At 41.3% G+C, this 18,971-nt stretch overlaps 2 protein-coding genes across 2 annotated transcripts in view; one reads left to right on the top strand and one right to left on the bottom strand.

The window, feature by feature from the left end:
- LOC137996668 (serine-protein kinase ATM-like) overlaps nt 1-18,971 on the top strand; it is a 194,784-nt gene that overhangs the window by 57,785 nt on the left and 118,028 nt on the right. The gene's annotated exons all lie outside the window — the stretch shown is intronic.
- Nucleotides 96-3,601, bottom strand: LOC137996666 (cell growth regulator with EF hand domain protein 1-like). The gene is made up of 4 exons (XM_068842186.1): nt 3,225-3,601; nt 2,219-2,272; nt 1,613-1,701; nt 96-768 (listed from the first exon to the last, which is right to left on the bottom strand). Exons 1-4 carry the CDS (start codon nt 3,446-3,448, stop codon nt 170-172), a joined length of 966 nt encoding a protein of 321 aa, XP_068698287.1. The 5' UTR covers nt 3,449-3,601; the 3' UTR covers nt 96-169.

The following is an 18,971-nucleotide window of genomic DNA, read 5'->3' as shown; positions in this document are numbered from 1 at the left end:
TGCGACAAATTATGTACTTTGCAATTCTTCTGTTACCTTTTAAGACCCAAATTAAGCCTTAATGTGACTTTTCTTTTTTTTTAAAACTACCCTAATTTCCGTATGGGCTAACTAAATTCAGACTATTTTACTGTTTTGTTATTTTTTAAATTTCAGTAAGAGTGATTTATTATGGCTGTTGCTGCTGCCTATTGTATTCTTCTTCCAATGAACTAGGTTCATTTTGCTTTTGTTCCTGGTCATTTGTTTCTTGGTTCTCCACATTTTTTTCACTATTTTGTTCTTGTTCATTATTTTCTTCTTGTTGTTGGTTGTCCTGCACCTGCGGTTCGTCATTCTGTCGATGCTCATTGCGTTGTTGGTCTTCCTGTGATCCTTGGTCATTTGTTTGTTCATTTTTCTGTTGCAGTTGATTGAATTCTTGCTCTAGCGATGACTGTTCTTCAGCATTTTGTGTATGTTCCTCTCCAGTGTGATCTTCACTTTCCCCTGGTTCGGGTTTGTCCAAGTCCGTCATTAGAGACTCAACTCTTGAGTTCATCAATTCGAAAAAGTCAATCATCCCATCATCATTTTTATCATGTTTACTTAGAAGTTCATCGATGATAGCCTCGGCTTCATGCTCAAGGAACACTTTGCCTCCCTCCTTAAATTCTCCTTTGTTCTCCTCATCTTCTCGGTGAAAGTCTGTCAATGCTTGCATCCACTCAAGGCCATCAAGCTTTTCGTTATTGTCATAATCATGAAATTTGAAGAAATAAAAGATACCTGTTGCAGATAAAAATCAAAGAAAGCTGTATTTGAGTGTACACATAACTCAAATGACAGAAAAAAACAATATTTGTTTTTCATCATTTGCAAGTCAAACTGAATTTGCATGCAAACATGAACGGTGGGTCTAAAATGCTGGTAACTCCTAAAAGGTAACTGGTAACAGGTAACAGGTAACAGGTAACAGGTAATTAGGGTCCCTGTCCCTAACCCTAACCCTAGCCCTGTTACCAGTTACAGTTAGGATTGAATTACCTGTTTCCAGTTACCAGCTATCAGCATTTCAAACCTGCTGCACATATGACAGCTTTTGAAATATAATTCTTTAAATTAATCAGGGGCCGCTGAGAGGGAGGGGCAGGGGGGCTATAGCCCCCGCCCCCCAACCACTTTTCCTTATAGTGTTGTTTTTAGCTTGTTCAAATATTTAGTAATTTACACTATTCATACACATACCAAGACTTAGCCCCCCCACTTTCAAACGTACTCCGCAGCCCCTGTTAACACATACTTGTGAGTAATGTAGAACTCAAGCTCATGTGCACATCCACTTCTGGCTGCATGCATGGAAAGAACAAAACTCCTCCTTCCAATTTCCATCATTTCTTAATTCTAACAGTGTTAATGAAATGCAAGAAGTGAAATTGCTAAAAGTTTTTGGCCGGAAGACTTAAATTTTAAAATGCTAGACTTTACAAATGTCAAACTTCTGTTCCAAGCAGAATTTATTTTAATTTTTACACCAACTTGAGAGAGCTCTGCTGTACAGAGGTTATTCTTCAAAGCATTAAAAAGATGTAGCACAGCATTGTGGGTAGGATGCACAGCTTAAGAGCTTTACCTTTAGAGTTATCACCATCAGCAACATCTTTTAGATCTTTGCTCTCCTCAGCATTCAAAGTTTGTTCACCTAAATGCTTCTGAATGTGTCTAAAGACAAGTGGAAGAGCACATGTACAGTGTAATAAATAATGAAATCTAAGAATGTGTTTAGATCTTAAAATTAAAATGACATTGATGTTTTCCCAAACTACAAAATTAGCAAATACAGTTGTGGTCATTCCCTTAGAGGAGGCAAAGCTTTTGCTTGAAACTCACTTCAAAAATTATGAATAGTTCAGCATTGCCATTGCGTAAACAACATTTTGGTTATTCTATATCCAAGATAGGAAAAAAATACTGGTTTCAATGGTGATGCCAAACAATAATGTTTTCTATTTGCAGATTGAGTATTGTGTTTTTTTGACAACAGATCCAACAAGATACCAGGGGCTGGTTACTCAAAGCCTGATTAACGCTAACCGTTGGTTAAGAGGTATCAAAGCCTATAGGTTTCCACGGTATTTAATGCTGGTTAGCACAAACCATGCTTCGAGCAATGCGGGCCAGTACTTTGAACTGGAGGTACACCTGTACCTACAACTAATACCCATAAACTCAGAACTACCTTAGTCCTTCACCGTCTAAGTCCATTCTGTCGGCTAGGTGGGCCAGCAAATGTCTGAAACAAATTTATACAAAATACTGGTAAATATCAGCCACATTCAAAACTAAAAAGTATATTTAGTGATGAGAATATGACTTCGAGTTTTCTGAGTCAATAGATAATCCTCGTGGTGTGTACTGCTGAGTTGACTATTTGACTAAACCAAAACGAGAATGAGTAGTCTAATTTGTTTAGCAGAGATCCCCTCGCATAATACCTTATTCCAATTTTTATTGATTTTGTTTTGTTTTTGTTCAAAACACTGGCCAGGCTTTTTTTCTACTCACTATCACTCAACAGATAGCGAGTAGCAGGTGAATCTGATTACGGGATTCATAATAGTATGTGAGTGAATTTCTACCAATACTAGTTTACCTGGCCTAAGAATGGAAGTGAGGCTGCCGGTGACCCTGTTTTGATAAAAACCTTTGTGCTTTTGTAATGTTGATGAAGACTAATTAGAATTACAACATTGCAATTTACATGATAAAAGCAGTGAGGACTGTATCCATTTACAAGGTCACCGGCAGCCTCGCAACCATTCAGAGGCTAGGTCGCTGAGCACAAAAATGGCCCATTGTAAGTGAGGGGGTATTCTAGAATCTAGCATGTTGGGAGCATCAACAGAAAAAAAAGTTCAAAAGGAAACTTTTTTGAAAAAGCATACTCGATTGACATGGGGATGATTATCCGATCAACTTCAAAAGTTTTGATAAAAGGTTTATTGACTTGGAGAGCAATTTTATCAGTACGAACATTTTGATAAAAGGTTTATTGACGTCGATCGATCGAGGGTCGAGGGTTTATTGACGTCGATCGAAGGTGATACACGCAAAAAATCTTGCACTAGGTGAGTCAAAAAAGTGAATAAAAATTATTATTCTCTCTGTTGGTACCGCCACGTATCAAATTCGTGAAAAACTCCGGACCGACTATTAATTAAACTTGTGTCTTTAATATCACTCACCTTCGTTCATGGGACATTTTGTCATGGAATTCTGAATCATCTTCGCCGACTTCTCCGCCATTTTCCACCACATTTTCTGCATGTGCCTGGGTATTAACCGATGAGTAAATGAAGAAAAGCAACGTCGAAAATCCAATCATCTGCATTCTTTGAGAAACCTGCATTTCTACTCGCGCCGCAACTGGAAGCTCTCTGAGCCAAGGAGTGAGTGATACGACGCTCATCTAAGCCACATCCACATCATCACCGTCTACGTGGATAGATTAATACAATGAAGTAATAATGAAGTTGCTAAGAGCTCAAGAAACGTCCTTATGAAGTATTCACGATGAAACACGAAAGAATATCAGTGTATGTAAATCACGGTTTACTAGTAACACAGGACACCCAATGTGTTTTGAAATCAATTGATTTCACTGTCACGCAACGAAAAATGAATTTTAAACCGTTCAATGAAAAAGGCTAAGAAAACGAAATGTTATAAAAGACTAATACATAAACAACTAGTCAAAGTCTCAAGTCTCTGTGGTGCATAACGTTTTGACGAAACGTCCGAAACGTGTCAGGAACTTATAAGAGCTTTGTATGGAGGTGCCACCTAGTAGGTACACCAAAATGGCCGCCGGAAATCAACAAAAACGTTGAGAATTCGCTTTGCCATGAAAACACGTTCTTTTCACTCATGAACTGGACATATAAGCATCAAAACAATGTCTTAAGACTTTAAAAGTTGTAACTGTTGAAAGTTGAAAGGAAAAGCTTTTTTTTTTAACCAAACAGCCACTATCTTGGTGTCACGCAAGGCGGAATTCGGAAATTAAAAATGATGTATTTTCAAAACGAAAGACGCTACGGCTCTAAAAACTTGTGAAAAGATTGAAATCTAGATTATATTCAAGGTAATGTAAAGGTAAAGGTAAAGATACACCTTATTTAACGTCAGAAGTTCCTTTACTCTCTAGAGAGTATTCTCCCAAGAAGCCGACGGTGCGCTCATTTTACCCCCCTCTTTCCATCAGTGCTCCGTTTTAAGGGTATTTAAAGCTACTTAGGCTACACTGAAAGGAAAGAAGTCCAAACAAGGATGTGAGATCCGGGGTTCGAACTCGGGACCTGTTGCACCAAGGGCGCACTAACCGACTGTGCCACCCTTGCTCCTAAAATAATAGAAGTACAAATTTCGCGATTTTCATTTTACAATTTAATGGCTTCACGTGAAAACGATCGCACGTTCTGACATCTTTCGTTGAGGAGAGAACTTTTAGAAATTGCTTTTCTGTTCAAATGCAGACAGGGACTTCATGTGCTTGATCCATCCGACTTTGCCAATAAATTCCATCCTATGAGCCGCACAAGGAGGTCTGACAAGGGGCCTATATATATTTACCTTTGTGCAAAACTGAGACGTTTGCCAATCCATGTTTTAATTGCGTTGTGCCTTCACGGAATGCATTAGTAGTCGAGCTGCGCTTATGTACTTCTTTGAGTACTTACAAGTGGCTTCTTAATAAGCATTATACAACTGTTTTTGAAGTGAACAATTTAATACATCGAACACTTGTTCCTGGGTCACAAAATGCCGTTGTATGGAAAGCCAAGTGTAGCAATATTCAATAAATGGATATTTCAATTGAAAGAGTCTATTTTAGTTCAATTCAAGGCATAAATTTTTGTTCAATTTTTTCTTTTTTTTTACTTTTACCTTCCCGAGCATCCTTGCGGAGGCGTGTGCGAGCGTAGATCGCCTCAAATAGGACAAAAACGTTTCGCAAAATGGAAATTTCGGGCTCATTACTATTTCTCGAAACGGATCGAAAGGTAAAGTCTCTGTTACGAGCCTAGGAAGGCCCATCAGGCCGGCGCTTATCTCCGGTTTCCGTAGCATGAAGCGACTAGTCCATCGCAGGGTTAACCCGAGCATTTCGCTGGTACCCATTTGTACACCTGGGTGGAGAGAGGCACCGTGAGAGTAAAGTGTCTTGCCCTAGAACACAACACAATGTCCCCGGCCAGGACCCGAACCCGGACCACTCGATCCGGAGTCGAAGCACTCTAACCATGAGGCCACCGCGCCTCCCACAAAACAGTAATGTGACCAAAATTACGATTTTACGAAACGTACTGTTTTTGGCATATTTGAGGTGATTTTAATACGCTCGCACGCGCCTCATTTCGCAAAATAGTAATGTTATCAAAATGGTTTGAAGTACTTTTCATCTCGTTTATCGAAATAGTAAATTCACAAAACAACCAAGATTCGATGATATTTTTACCCTTCTTTCAATTTTTTGGCATGAAAGGAAAACAGACAGAAAATAATATCTTTTGTGGAACTGCATGAACGATCTCATCTATGTTCAAAAACGTCGCGTGCTTAAGCTCTAGACGATATTAACCGAAAAGAGCCTTTTAAAATTAAGGAGCCATTTGCTCAATAGTTCTTTTGAGTGACCAGTTACTATACACTGTTCAATATATTTATTTTTTACGAATGGTCTTGTAACAATCAATTTTTCAATCTTAGGCCTGTTCCAAACGTCGTGCTACTGCCGTGCCGAACTCAAATGAAATTGTCCTTTCTATTTAAGCACGGCAGTAGCACGCCGTTTGAAACCATTAAACGAGGCACGGCTGACTTAAATTCGGCACGACTACTTAGCACGGCAGGATTTGCCGTGCCGCACGGCAGTAGCACGACTTGGTTTCAAACAGGGTGCTATCGTTGCGCCGAACTCAATTCATAAATTAATTCAATGTATTTTGCATTATTTGCATACTATTACGCTGGATGGATGGTTTGTTTTGTGTTTTGAATTTGGTGCGACTGTATTAAGTTCGACGTTTGAAACCGCTGCCGTGCCATCGTCGTGCCACTGCCAAGCCAAATTCATTTGAGTTCGGCACGGCAGTAGCACGACGTTTGGAATAGGCCTTACAATACCAATAAATGTTGTTGTTGATCTGGGCGGCTTACACTAATTTGAGAAACCAAACGAAACGAAATGAAAATAAAAATGCACAATACGCCTTAATTTGTCCGAAATTCCCACTTTTTCGTAGCACCGAGTCCCAAGGATGCAATCAATCATCATTATGGCAACATTTCGATGCGTTTCGCAAAATAGTAATGACACCGAAATTCCCCTTTTTAGAAACGTTTTTGTCCTATTTGAGGCCATCTACTCTCGCACACGCCTATGTAAGGGTGCACGGGAAGGTAAATGAAAGTAGATGGAGGTAGCTGAAGGTAAATAAACGTAAATGAAGGTAGATGAACGAGATTGAAGGTAGATGAAGAGACATGAAGGTAAATGAAAGCAAATGAACGTGAATAACTGTAGATGAAGGTAAATGAACGCGGACTGAAGGTAGATGAAGGGAAATTAAGGTAGATAAAGGCAAATGAATGTGTCTAAAGGTAGATCAAGGTAAAACAAAACAGATGAAGGTAATTGAACGCGGATGAAGGTAGATGTAGGTAGTTGAAGGTAAATGGACGTAAGTGAAGGTAAATGAACGTGGAAGAAGGTATATATTAAGGTAAATGAATGTTAATGAAGCTATATGAACGTGATTCATAGTGAAGGTACACCATAGTTAATAGAGGGGAATGGTTATGAAACCCGACAACTTTCTTTGTTGTAGGTTTTTGTTCTCTTTTCTGGCCTTGACCGTGCACAAAACACAATAGTTGTTTATTCCGTACTCAGGAACTAACCAATAGAAACGTGTTGATTACGTAATTCATGCATAGTGTATGAGCGGAAAACAAAAGATTATGCACGGTCGTTGACTTTCCAACCTAGATCTTGGCATCTTTGTTTGCTCCTTTGATGTTTGCCGAGCTTCCTAACCATTCCCCTCTATTAACTATGGGTACACGAAGGTAAGTGAAAAGAGATGAAGGTAAATGAACGTGAATAAAGGTAGATGAAGGTTAATGAAAGTAGACGATGGTAAATGAAGGTAGATGAAGGTAAATGAAGGTAGATGAGGGTAGATGAACATGAATGAAGTTACATGAAGGTACATGGAGGTAGATGAAGGTAAATGAACGTGAATGAAGGTAGATGGGGGTAGCTGAAGGTAAATGGACGTTAGTGAAGGTACATGAAGGCAAATGAACGTGAATAAAGGTAAATGAAGATAAATGAACGCGGATGAATGAAGACGTGGGTAGCTGAAGGTAAATAAACTTGAATGGAGGTATAGGAGGATACGTGAAGGTGGATGAAGCTAAATGAACGTGCATAAAGGAAGATGAAGGTAAATGAAAGTATATGAACGTGAACGAAGGTATATGAAGGTAACTGAAGGTATATGAAGGTAGATGAACGTAAATGAAGGTAAATGAAGGTATAGGTCATGTGAAGGCATAGATGAACGTGAATGAAGATATATTGAAATGGATGAAGGTAGATGATTTCGATTGAAGGTAGATGAGGGTAACTAAAGGTAAATGAAGGTAGATGAAGATAAATGAATGTTAATGAAAGTATATGAACATGAACGAAGGTATATGAAGGTAAGTGAAGGTATATGATGGTAGATGAACGTGAATGAAGTTAAATGAAGGCACGGTAAATGAAGGTAGGTGAAGGTAGATGAACGTGAATGAAGGTATATTAAGGTGAATGAAGGTAGATGATTGCGATTGAAAGTAGATGAAGGTAGATGGGGTAAATAAAGGTAAATGAAGGTAGATGAAGGTAGATGAACGTGAATGAAGGCAGATAAAAGTAGATGAAGGTATTTGTAAATAAATGTGAATGAGGGTAGATGAACGTGAATAACGGTATATTAAGGCAAATAAATGTGATTGAAGGTAGATGAAGGTAGACGAACGCTGGTGAATGACGGTAGATGAAGGTAGATGAAGGTGAGTGAGGGTAACTTAAGGTAGGTGGTGGTAGATGAACGTGAATGAAGGTAAATGTAAGTTAATGAAGGTAAATGATCGTGAATGAAGGTATATGAACGTGAAGGTAAATGATGATAAATGACAAGAAGTGAATGTATATTAAAGCGGTTTTTTTTAAAAACATACTTTTATAAAGTAATATGAGGAGATTTTGAATGCGGTTATTGTATAGATGTAGAGTTTAACTTTAGTAGTAAGAGGACAGGTAATCTGGAAATATAAATCTCGTTATTCTCTTATTTACATTATACCGCCTTTGACACGAGGATTACAGCGAAATGAAAGCACAACTTTGTCACGAATTTTCTAGGATAAAAACTTGTTCAGAAATCTAAAATCTACGTTAACAGGACACACCAGGTCTTCTCCTGAGTATCTGGCTACACATTTTTTCCTCTGGCCGCGCTTCAGCCATTCGATGAGTGCCAGTCTCGTGCTCCTCAACGCTCAAGTTGCCTCGCTCAGGCCCAAAAAGAATTCTGGGTAATTCTGCCATTCCATGACAAGGCAAGGCTCCCGATTCTCATTTCACATTTCACAGGGGGGGCAAGAGTCTGGAGGGAATATTTTGTCATTCTATGTCGGTCGATCGCTGCTCCTTCATGTTTTCCTTTACGGTTTTGTTTTGCAATGCTATTTTCTATTTTTTTAATGTTATGTGCCCTTTCCTTGGGGTGTGGTGTTGCAGTATTAGATGACGAATACGTACCAAGTTATTTATGGGCACTTCTAAAGGGTGGTTTTTAGTGGTTTTCGTAACTGGTGTGGCACAATTGGAATTCATTTTAATTAAATGCTCGTGTAAGTTAGCTTAGTATAATGTTAATGCTTTGTGTAGCTTATGTCACGTTAAGCAGTGGATTGACTGACACATCCGTAATAAACTGTTTCTCATTGAAGCCAGCTCGTTGTAGTGAAGGCAGAATTAGGTTTTTCTTGCAAAATCGTTTTTACCGTCACCCAACGAAACAATAAAATTGAAACCATTCAACGAAAAAAGCCAAAAACGTAGAATGTTGTAGGAGACAACTTTAGAAATCTCCTCTCCAATTCTCAGGTCTGTGCGGTGCATCATTTTTGAGTTATTTGTCGAATCATTTCACGCAACTTTACAGAGTTTTGTATGGAGACGCCATGTTTGTGCAACCTCCGTTAAGCGCCAATATGGCGGCCAGAAATCAATAATAACAAGAACATTTCTCGATCTCAAGATAAAATGTGTAAGAACACATCTCCTAATGTACTTGAAACGCTCAAACTGCTGAGATTCATAGGGATAGACCTTTTTTTTTCAACCAAATAGCTTTGTATCATGGTGTCCCGCAAGGTGACAATTCGGAAATTCAAAATGCTGCAGTACTTTCCAAACGAAAGACGTCATGTAACTGGATACTTGAAAAAAAGATTATTTTTTAGGTCTTCTTCAACCTCCAGCCGTAGATAAAAATTCAAAACACCTCTGGATTTTGATTTTGAGTTGATGACGTCTTTGAGAAAAGCATCTTCCCTGCCAACCTCGACGTCAAAGGAGGAGAAGAGAGCCTGGGTTCGAGATTGCTTTACCACTAGTGTCGGCCCTTTCCTGTATCTTTCTATTTTTAGAAGCACCTCCCAGGGGGCTTCAGTGGGTGTTTTCACAATAGCCAATCATAAGAAACCTATGGTCAGCGATTTATTACGTCACCAGGAACCCTACCCTGCGAGCAGAGTCTCTTTCGATCTTCCTAGATAAGTCGGGAAGAGGAAAGACGACTCTGCCAGCCGCCTCGACATTCTTTCATTTGCCGCTCATCCAAAGAAATGGATGAGTCAGTCCAGTTGCGACTTGTCAAACCTGTTGTTTTAATTTCTGCGCATGATCAATCTCCATGATAAATATTTTTAAACCGGCGTGGCAATTTTCAACTTTCTAATTAAATTAATTAATAAGAATTGTAATTATGATTATTTTATCTATTTATCTGTTTGTTTCCGACTTTAAATTGTACATTAACTATGAACTGAGCAAATAAAATCATATTCGTATATGTCCTTATTTAGTAGATCTAAAAATAGAAATATACGGAAAGGGTTGACTCAAGGGTACAATACAGATGGAAGCTCCGGGGAATGGACTCCTGGTTCCATTTATTATCTGGCTCTCCCTCGTGAAATGCCTTTCTGCTAATTTTCTAAGCTGACCGATAGGAGTCGTTTACGAGTAACCATTCTTGTTGGCCTTTTTTCTTGACTGATACAAATGTTGCACTGTTTGTCGTTAGAGGCAGCTGCAAAAATCTTAGCTTTAATTAAACAGCTTTAAACTGATGGTTAGCCTTGATTTTCAGCCACCTCCTCCACTCGCTAAGTCACTCGGGGAGAGCTCAGGTAAATTAAGGGATGGGTCTCAATTTGCCGTAATTTGTTCACTTCAAAAGTGATGGGGTGGTCTATCTCTTACAGCTTTAGATGTAGAGACATAAAACTTTTTCAGCTGCTTACATTTTTAGTCAATTCCATTATTTTTAATTACGCAAATTAGGTCACGTGACCTCCATCTGTTTAAAAAGCTTGTTTTTGAAACGGCAACACTTTTACGTGTGTTCTCAATTGTTTTACCGGTTGCATAATGTTAAGGCCGATTAGTATATCACTTCTGTGCTTGGCCTTTGTAAAATAATTAAAAGCGAAGGCGTCAAGATGGGATAAAACCTCCTTGGGGGACTTGGTCTAGTTGAAAAAACCGTTTATTTTCAACAACAGTAAAAAATCCAAAACAGGCCAAGCACAGTTTTGTAGAAGCTTGCATTACACATTGTCCTAAACCAGTCCGATTCAATAACACGCAACAAAAAGTGCTGCCATTTTTGTCTAAAGACAGTTTATTGTTTTCTGGCCGCATGCAGTCACGTGACATGATTATATTTGGAACATACCAAATTGACAGAAACCACACATGTATGTGTCTGGCAAAGTTTCATCTTTCTAATGCTTAAGTGCTCCGAGTTAGACCACCCCCCATCACGTTTTGATTAAATCATTGTTTACCCATGCCTTAATTTACCTGAGAGAGGGTAGGAACATTTTTTTGCCATAAAAATTCACTGGTACGGATCACTTTTTCCCTTGAAAAAAACTAAAACAGCAACAAATAACAACAACAAATGGCAGGAATCAGCATATAGGGGGTGGGGGTGGGGGTTGGATACTAAATGGAACGTCCCCTATTTTGCTTTACATGAGTCACGCCCCAGCGAATCAAAAACATCGTTCTGAGGTCTTCGTACAACACAAAAATCAAGGTGATACACCATAACACCAACCCAGCTTACCACATTTGTTGTATGTGGAGCTGCCAGTTACAGCAGTTATCAGTGAAACGCGCTCCTCAACGATTTCTCTTATTTTATAACAACTAAATTTCGGTAGACGTCAATCAAATGTTTCTATGACAATATAGTCCCACTTGGCGGCAGTCGAATTTGTCATGGAAACATTTGATTCACGTTTACCCAAATTCCGTGTCGAAAAAAAAGTCGTTGAGGGGCGCGTGTGACTGGTAATCGCTGTAAAGGGATGCCTAAAACACCCGCCTGGTACGTTGACTATGCTATGCTGATAAGGTCGAACAAGGCCCGAAACAGCTGTCCATGGTTGCTAATCACGGGCCACTCACATTGTTTCATGTTAGTTGTGACAAACCGCTTTTCCCCTCCCAAACTCCCTGGGGCAACAACAACAACAATAATATTTATTGTACCCGAGAGATTTAAATAAAGTAGGTTACAAAAACAACTAAATTTAAATATGATAACTAAAAGGGTACCAGCACCCTGAAATAATTATAAAGTTAAAAATGTCAGGGCGCTAGATCAGATAAATTAAATTAAATGTTAACAGCAGAGGTACAATATGGAGAGTACATATACACTAACTATCATACACACAAACGTAACACTAATACTAACACTAGCATTCACCCAAGTTCGGGAGACATTTCCGGTCGTATGACACCTCAATTTGTTTCCGGGGCACTTCTGATCTTATGCCCATATATGAACTGACATTTCTGTATGCTTCCGGCCAAAATAATTTGGTGGTTGTCATAGTGGTTATCATTGTGGTTGTGGTGGTCGTGGTAGTCACAGTAGTTGTGGTGGTTGGTCACAGTAGTCGTGGTGGTCATGGTGGTTGTGCTGGTTATGGTGGTGAAAGTGATCGTAGTGGTCACAGTAGTTGTGGTGGTTATGGTGGTGAAAGTGATCGTAGTGGTCACAGTAGTTGTGGTGGTCATGGTGATCACAGTGCTCGTAGTGGTCACAGTAGTTGTGGTGGTCATGGTGGTCACAGTGGTCGTAGGGGTCACTGTAGTTGTGATTGGGGTCGTGTTCACAGTAGTCATGGTGGTCATGGTGGTCACAGTGGTCGTGGTGGTCACAGTAGTTGTGGTGGTTATGGTGGTGACAGTGATCGTAGTAGTCACAGTAGTTGTGGTGGTCATGATAAACATGGCTGTCACAGTTGTCAAGGTGGTCACTGTAGTTGTGGTGGTCATGGTGGTCACAGTGTTCGTGATGGTCACAGTGGTTGTGGTGGTCATGGTGGTCACAGTAGTTGTGGTGGTCATGGTGGTCAAAGTGGTCGTGCTGGTCACCGTAGTTGGAATGGTTATGGTGGTGACAGTCATTGTAGTGGTCACAGTAGTTGTGGTGGTCGTAGTAATCACTGTAGTTGTGGTAGTCGTCGTGGTCACAGCAGTTGTGGTGGTCATGGTGGTCACAGTGGTCGTGGTGGTCACAGTAGTTGTGGTGGTTATTGAGGTGACAGTAGTTGTGGTGGTCCTGGTGCTCACAGTGGTCGTGATGGTCACAGTAGTTGTGGTGGTCGTGGTGGTCACAGTACTTGTGGTGGTCATGGTGGTCACAGTAGTTGTGGTGGTCATGGTGGTCAGAGTAGTTTTGGTGGTTATGGTGATGACAGTGATCGTAGTTGTCACAGTGGTTGTGTTGGTCGTAGTGGTCGTTTTAGGTCATTCTTGTCACAGTGGTCGTGATGGTCACAGTAATTGTGGTGTTCATGGTAGTTGTGATTGTTATGGTGGTGACAGTGATCGTAGTGGTCACAGTAGTTTTGGTGGTCATGGTGATCACAGTGGTTGTGGTGGTCATAGTGGTCACAGTAGTTGTTGTGGGCATAGTGGTCCCAGTAGTTGTGGTGTTCATGGTTGTCACAGTGGTCGTGGTGGTCACGGTAGTTGTGGTGGTTATGGTGGTGACAGTGACCGTAGTGGTCACAGTAGTTGTGGTGGTCATGGTGGTCATAGTGGTCGTGGTTGTCACAGTAGTTGTGGTGGTGACAGTGATCGTAGTGGTCACAGTAGTTGTGGTGGTCGTAGTGGTCACTGTAGTTGTGATTGGGGTCGTGGTCACAGTGGTCGTGGTTGTCACAGTAGTTGTGGTGGTTATGGTGATGACAGTGATCGTAGTGGTCACAGTAGTGGTGGTGGTCATGGTTTTCACGGTAGTTGTGGTGTTCATGGTAGTTGTGATGGTTATGGTGGTGACAGTGATCGCACTGGTCACAGTAGTTGTGGTGGCGGTAGTGGTCATTTTAGTTGTGGTGGTCATCGTGGTCACAGTAGTTGTGGTGGTCATGGTTGTCACAGTGGTCGTAGTGGTCACAGTAGTTGTTGTGTTCATGGTGGTCACAGTAGTTGTGGTGGTCGTAGTGGTAACTCTAGTTGTGGTGGTCGTCGTGGTCACAGTAGTTGTGGTGGTCACGGTGGTTGTGGTGGTCACAGTAGTTATGATGGTGACAGTGATCGTGCTGGTGACAGTAGTTGTGGTGGTCATGGTGGTCACAGTGGTCGTGATGGTCACAGTAGTTGTGGTGGTCGTGGTGGTCATGGTGGTCACAGTAGTTGTGGTGGTTATGGTGGTGACAGTGATCGTTGTGGTTACAGTGGTTGTGGTTGTCGTAGTGGTCATTTTAGTTGTGGTGGTTGTCGTGGTCACAGTGGTCGTGGTGGTCACAGTAGTTGTGGTGGTCGCGGTGGTGTCAGTGATTGTAGTGGTCACAGTAGTTATGGTGGTCATGGTTGTCACAGTGGTCGTGATGGTCACAGTAATGGTGGTGTTCATGGTAGTTGTGATTGTCATGGTGGTGACAGTGATTATAGTGGTCACAGTAGTTTTGGTGGTTATGGTGGTGACAGTGATCGTAGTGATCACAGTAGTTGTGGTGGTCATGGTGGTCATTCTTGTCACATTGGTCGTGATGGTCACAGTAATTGTGGTGTTCATGGTAGTTGTGATTGTTATGGTGGTCACAGTGGTTGTGGTGGTCATAGTGGTCACAGTAGTTGTTGTGGGCATAGTTGTTTCAGTAGTTGTGGTGTTCATGGTTGTCACAGTGGTCGTGGTGGTCACAGTAGTTGTTGGGGTCATGACTGTCACAGTGGTCGTAGTGGTCACAGCAGTTGTGGTGGTCACAGTTTTTGTAGTGGTTATGGTGGTCACAGTGGTCGTGATGGTCACAGTAGTTCTGGTGGTCGTGGTGGTCATTGTAGTTCTGGTGGGTATGGTGATGACAGTGATCGTAGTGGTCACAGTAGTTGTGTTGGTCATGGTGGTCGCAGTGGTCATAGTGGTTGTGGTGGTCATAGTGGTCACAGTGATCGTAGTGGTCACAGTAGTTGTGGTGGTCATGGTGGTCACAGTGGTCGTAGTGGTAACAGTAGTTGTGGTGATAAGTCGGTAAGAGGAAAGACGACTCTGCCAGCCGCCTCGACATTCTTTGACTTGCCGCGCATCCAAAGAAATGGATGAGTCAGTCCAGTTGCGACTTGTCAAACCTGTTTTTTTAATTTTTGTGCATGATTTATATTTTCAAACCGGCGTGGCAATTTTCAACTTTCTAATTTAATTAATTAATTAACATTGTAATTATGATTATTTTATCGATTTATCTGTTTGTTTCCGACTTTAAATTGTACATTAACTATGAACTGAGCAAATAAAATCATATTGTATTCTATTCTCAATCACATACGTCACTATTTAGTAGATCTAAAAATAGAAATATACGACTCAAGGGTACAATACAGATGGAAGCTCCGGGGAATGGACTTCTGGTTCAATTTATTATCTGGCTCTCCCTCGTGAAATGCCTTTTTACTCGGGCCCGTAGGGGCACGAGTTATAAAATACCAACCTCGTTCCCAGGGTCTCTTATCTTAACGCCTGGGGCGAGCGAGGAGAGACCCTGGTAGGCTCTGGTCACGTGTCTCGCAGAATCTGGGAGATGACAATTTATCCAATGAAGGGAGGGGCGGCTTAGTAAGAATTTTGTCTATACTGAGACTACAGCGCATTTATAGGGGAAACAACAATTACTACGCGATGAGCTGCTGCTCCACGTTCATAGTTGATTTTGTCGAGGAATAACGAAGGAAGAAGATGAAATATTACCGACTTTCCATATCCAGTGGGTAACACGGCGACAACATCACGGCCATGGTAAATTGCCTCGAGGCAGATAACTTGTTTAACTTTTAGATTAACGTTAGAATAAATACTATGCGAAATTGCAGCATGAAGGCTACTGTAAAACATCGCAGGTAATGACGGAGTCGCAGTGCGAAGCTCTCATGCCTCGCTTTGAATTCGACAAAGCTCAACGCGACAAATTCTTTGTTTAGAAAGAACCCCTCCCTAGTGTTTTCAATTGTCACGGAAGCACGTGACCAGACCCTACCAGGGTCTCTCCTCGCTCGAGAGACCCTGGGAATGAGGTTGATAAAATACGTTTGATTTAAGTTTTATTTTTTTCCTGTGCAGCAAAATGCACAATAGAAAAACGTGGCGGTGTTTGATTGGGCAATGCACAATAGAAAGCACGTGGCATTGTTTTGATTGGGTAATGCACAATAGAACCCACGTGGCACTATTTTTTTGACACCGACCCCGTTTACATTTCTCATATTTTCATTGGACAAGAGGTTTGGAAATAGAATTCAAATAAAAATATTCCTCTTTGAAACGTTCAGTTTGTAAGTCGCTTTAATACTGCATTCGCTATCAAGCGCGATGCAAGTCAACAATTAAAACAAGTGATTTTAAGAGAGGATGGGAGAGAGAAGAAAAAAAAAAGGTTATTTACCAGCAAAGGATCGGTCCGTGTAGCAAAAAACTGGGACATCGCTCTTGAAAAAGCTACCCTCGGCCTGCGGCCTCGGTCACAGTTTCTCCCTATACGGACCTCCCAGCTGGCAAATAACATTTATTTTGATTATTGGGTGCAGATTACTGTGAGTATTTATATTCTCGTGGTTTGGATTCATTTGGCATGGCCATCCTCAAGGAACTTGTGTACTTCCGAAAGTATTTTCAAGTGTTGAGATATAGTGCGGATCTTCACGTGTCGCGCACGTGACAAAGTGTTTTTTACGTGCAGCACTGTACGAAAGTTTGGTCACCTTGGAAAGATGTTTTCACATCTAAACTTCGTTTCTCTTTCATTTTTTTCTGAAAAAGATGTTTCGATGAGTCATTTCTTTTCATCTTAAACCGTTCAATAAGCGTTTCCTTTCTCAAACACTGAGCAAGAATACCCATCGATCAGTAAAAAACAATGTGCTTAGCCACTTGGGAATAAATACACTATTTTCAACTCGCTTCCATCGTCCAGTGGTTATTGTTAACTCCTGTAATGAAGATAATCTGGGTCCGGGTATTCACTACATACACAGTGGAACATTATGAGAATCGCAATGTAAGGCCGATGCAAGAAGCGCAGACTTTTCTCTTTTTTTTTTCTTTATAGTGCTAAATTAACGATACACGACTGTACTTTTGCAGGCCCGAGTATAGGCTACTTGTAGCCTCTTGTTGCTAATTTTCTTAGCTGACTGATAGGAGTCGTTTATGAGTAACCATTCTTGTTGGCCTCTTTTCTTGACTGATACAAATGTTGTACTGTTTGTCGTTAGAGGCAGCTGCAAAAATCTTAGCTCTAATTAAACAGCTTTAAACTAATGGTGGTTGTTGGATACTAAATGGAACGTCCCCTATTTTGCTTTACATGAGTCACGCTCCAGCGAGTCAAAAACATCGTTCCGAGGTCTTCGAACAACACAAAAATCAAGGTGATACACCATAACACCAACCCACCTTACCACAGTTGTTGTATGTGGAGCTGCCAGTTACAGAGGTTATCAGTGAAACGCGCTCCCCAACGGTTTCTCTTATTTTATAAAAACTAAATTTCGGTAGACCCAAATTCCGTGTCGAAAAAAAAGTCGTTGAGGGGCGCGTGTGACTGGTAATCGCTGTAAAGGGATGCCTAAAACACCCGCCTGGTACGTTGACTATGCTATGCTGATAAGGTCGAACAAGGCCCGAAACAGCTGTCCATGGTTGCTAATCACGGGCCACTCACATTGTTTCATGTTAGTTGTGACAAACCGCTTTTCCCCTCCCAAACTCCCTGGGGCAACAACAACAACAATAATATTTATTGTACCCGAGAGATTTAAATAAAGTAGGTTACAAAAACAATTAAATTTAAATATGATAACTAAAAGGGTACCAGCACCCTGAAATAATTATAAAGTTAAAAATGTCAGGGCGCTAGATCAGATAAATTAAATTAAATGTTAACAGCAGAGGTACAATATGGAGAGTACATATACACTAACTATCGTACACACAAACGTAACACTAATACTAACACTAGCATTCACCCAAGTTCGGGAGACATTTCCGGTCGTATGACACCTCAATTTGTTTCCGGGGCACTTCTGATCTTATGCCCATATATGAACTGACATTTCTGTATGCTTCCGGCCAAAATAATTTGGTGGTTGTCATAGTGGTTATCATTGTGGTTGTGGTGGTCGTGGTAGTCACAGTAGTTGTGGTGGTTGGTCACAGTAGTCGTGGTGGTCATGGTGGTTGTGCTGGTTATGGTGGTGAAAGTGATCGTAGTGGTCACAGTAGTTGTGGTGGTTATGGTGGTGAAAGTGATCGTAGTGCTCACAGTAGTTGTGGTGGTCATGGTGATCACAGTGCTCGTAGTGGTCACAGTAGTTGTGGTGGTCATGGTGGTCACAGTGGTCGTAGTGGTCACTGTAGTTGTGATTGGGGTCGTGTTCACAGTAGTCATGGTGGTCATGGTGGTCACAGTGGTCGTGGTGGTCACAGTAGTTGTGGTGGTTATGGTGGTGACAGTGATCGTAGTAGTCACAGTAGTTGTGGTGGTCATGATAAACATGGTTGTCACAGTTGTCAAGGTGGTCACTGTAGTTGTGGTGGTCATGGTGGTCACAGTGTTCGTGATGGTCACAGTGGTTGTGGTGGTCATGGTGGTCACAGTAGTTGTGGTGGTCATGGTGGTCAAAGTGGTCGTGCTGGTCACCGTAGTTGGAATGGTTATGGTGGTGACAGTCATTGTAGTGGTCACAGTAGTTGTGGTGGTCGTAGTAATCACTGTAGTTGTGGTAGTCGTCGTGGTCACAGCAGTTGTGGTGGTCATGGTGGTCACAGTGGTCGTGGTGGTCACAGTAGTTGTGGTGGTTATTGAGGTGACAGTAGTTGTGGTGGTCCTGGTGCTCACAGTGGTCGTGATGGTCACAGTAGTTGTGGTGGTCGTGGTGGTCACAGTACTTGTGGTGGTCATGGTGGTCACAGTAGTTGTGGTGGTCATGGTGGTCAGAGTAGTTTTGGTGGTTATGGTGATGACAGTGATCGTAGTTGTCACAGTGGTTGTGTTGGTCGTAGTGGTCGTTTTAGGTCATTCTTGTCACAGTGGTCGTGATGGTCACAGTAATTGTGGTGTTCATGGTAGTT

The sequence above is a fragment of the Montipora foliosa genome, chromosome 3, assembly GCF_036669935.1.
Source record: "Montipora foliosa isolate CH-2021 chromosome 3, ASM3666993v2, whole genome shotgun sequence".
NCBI classification, from domain to species: Eukaryota; Metazoa; Cnidaria; class Anthozoa; order Scleractinia; family Acroporidae; genus Montipora; species Montipora foliosa.
This window is presented reverse-complemented; position numbering and strand designations above follow the sequence as displayed.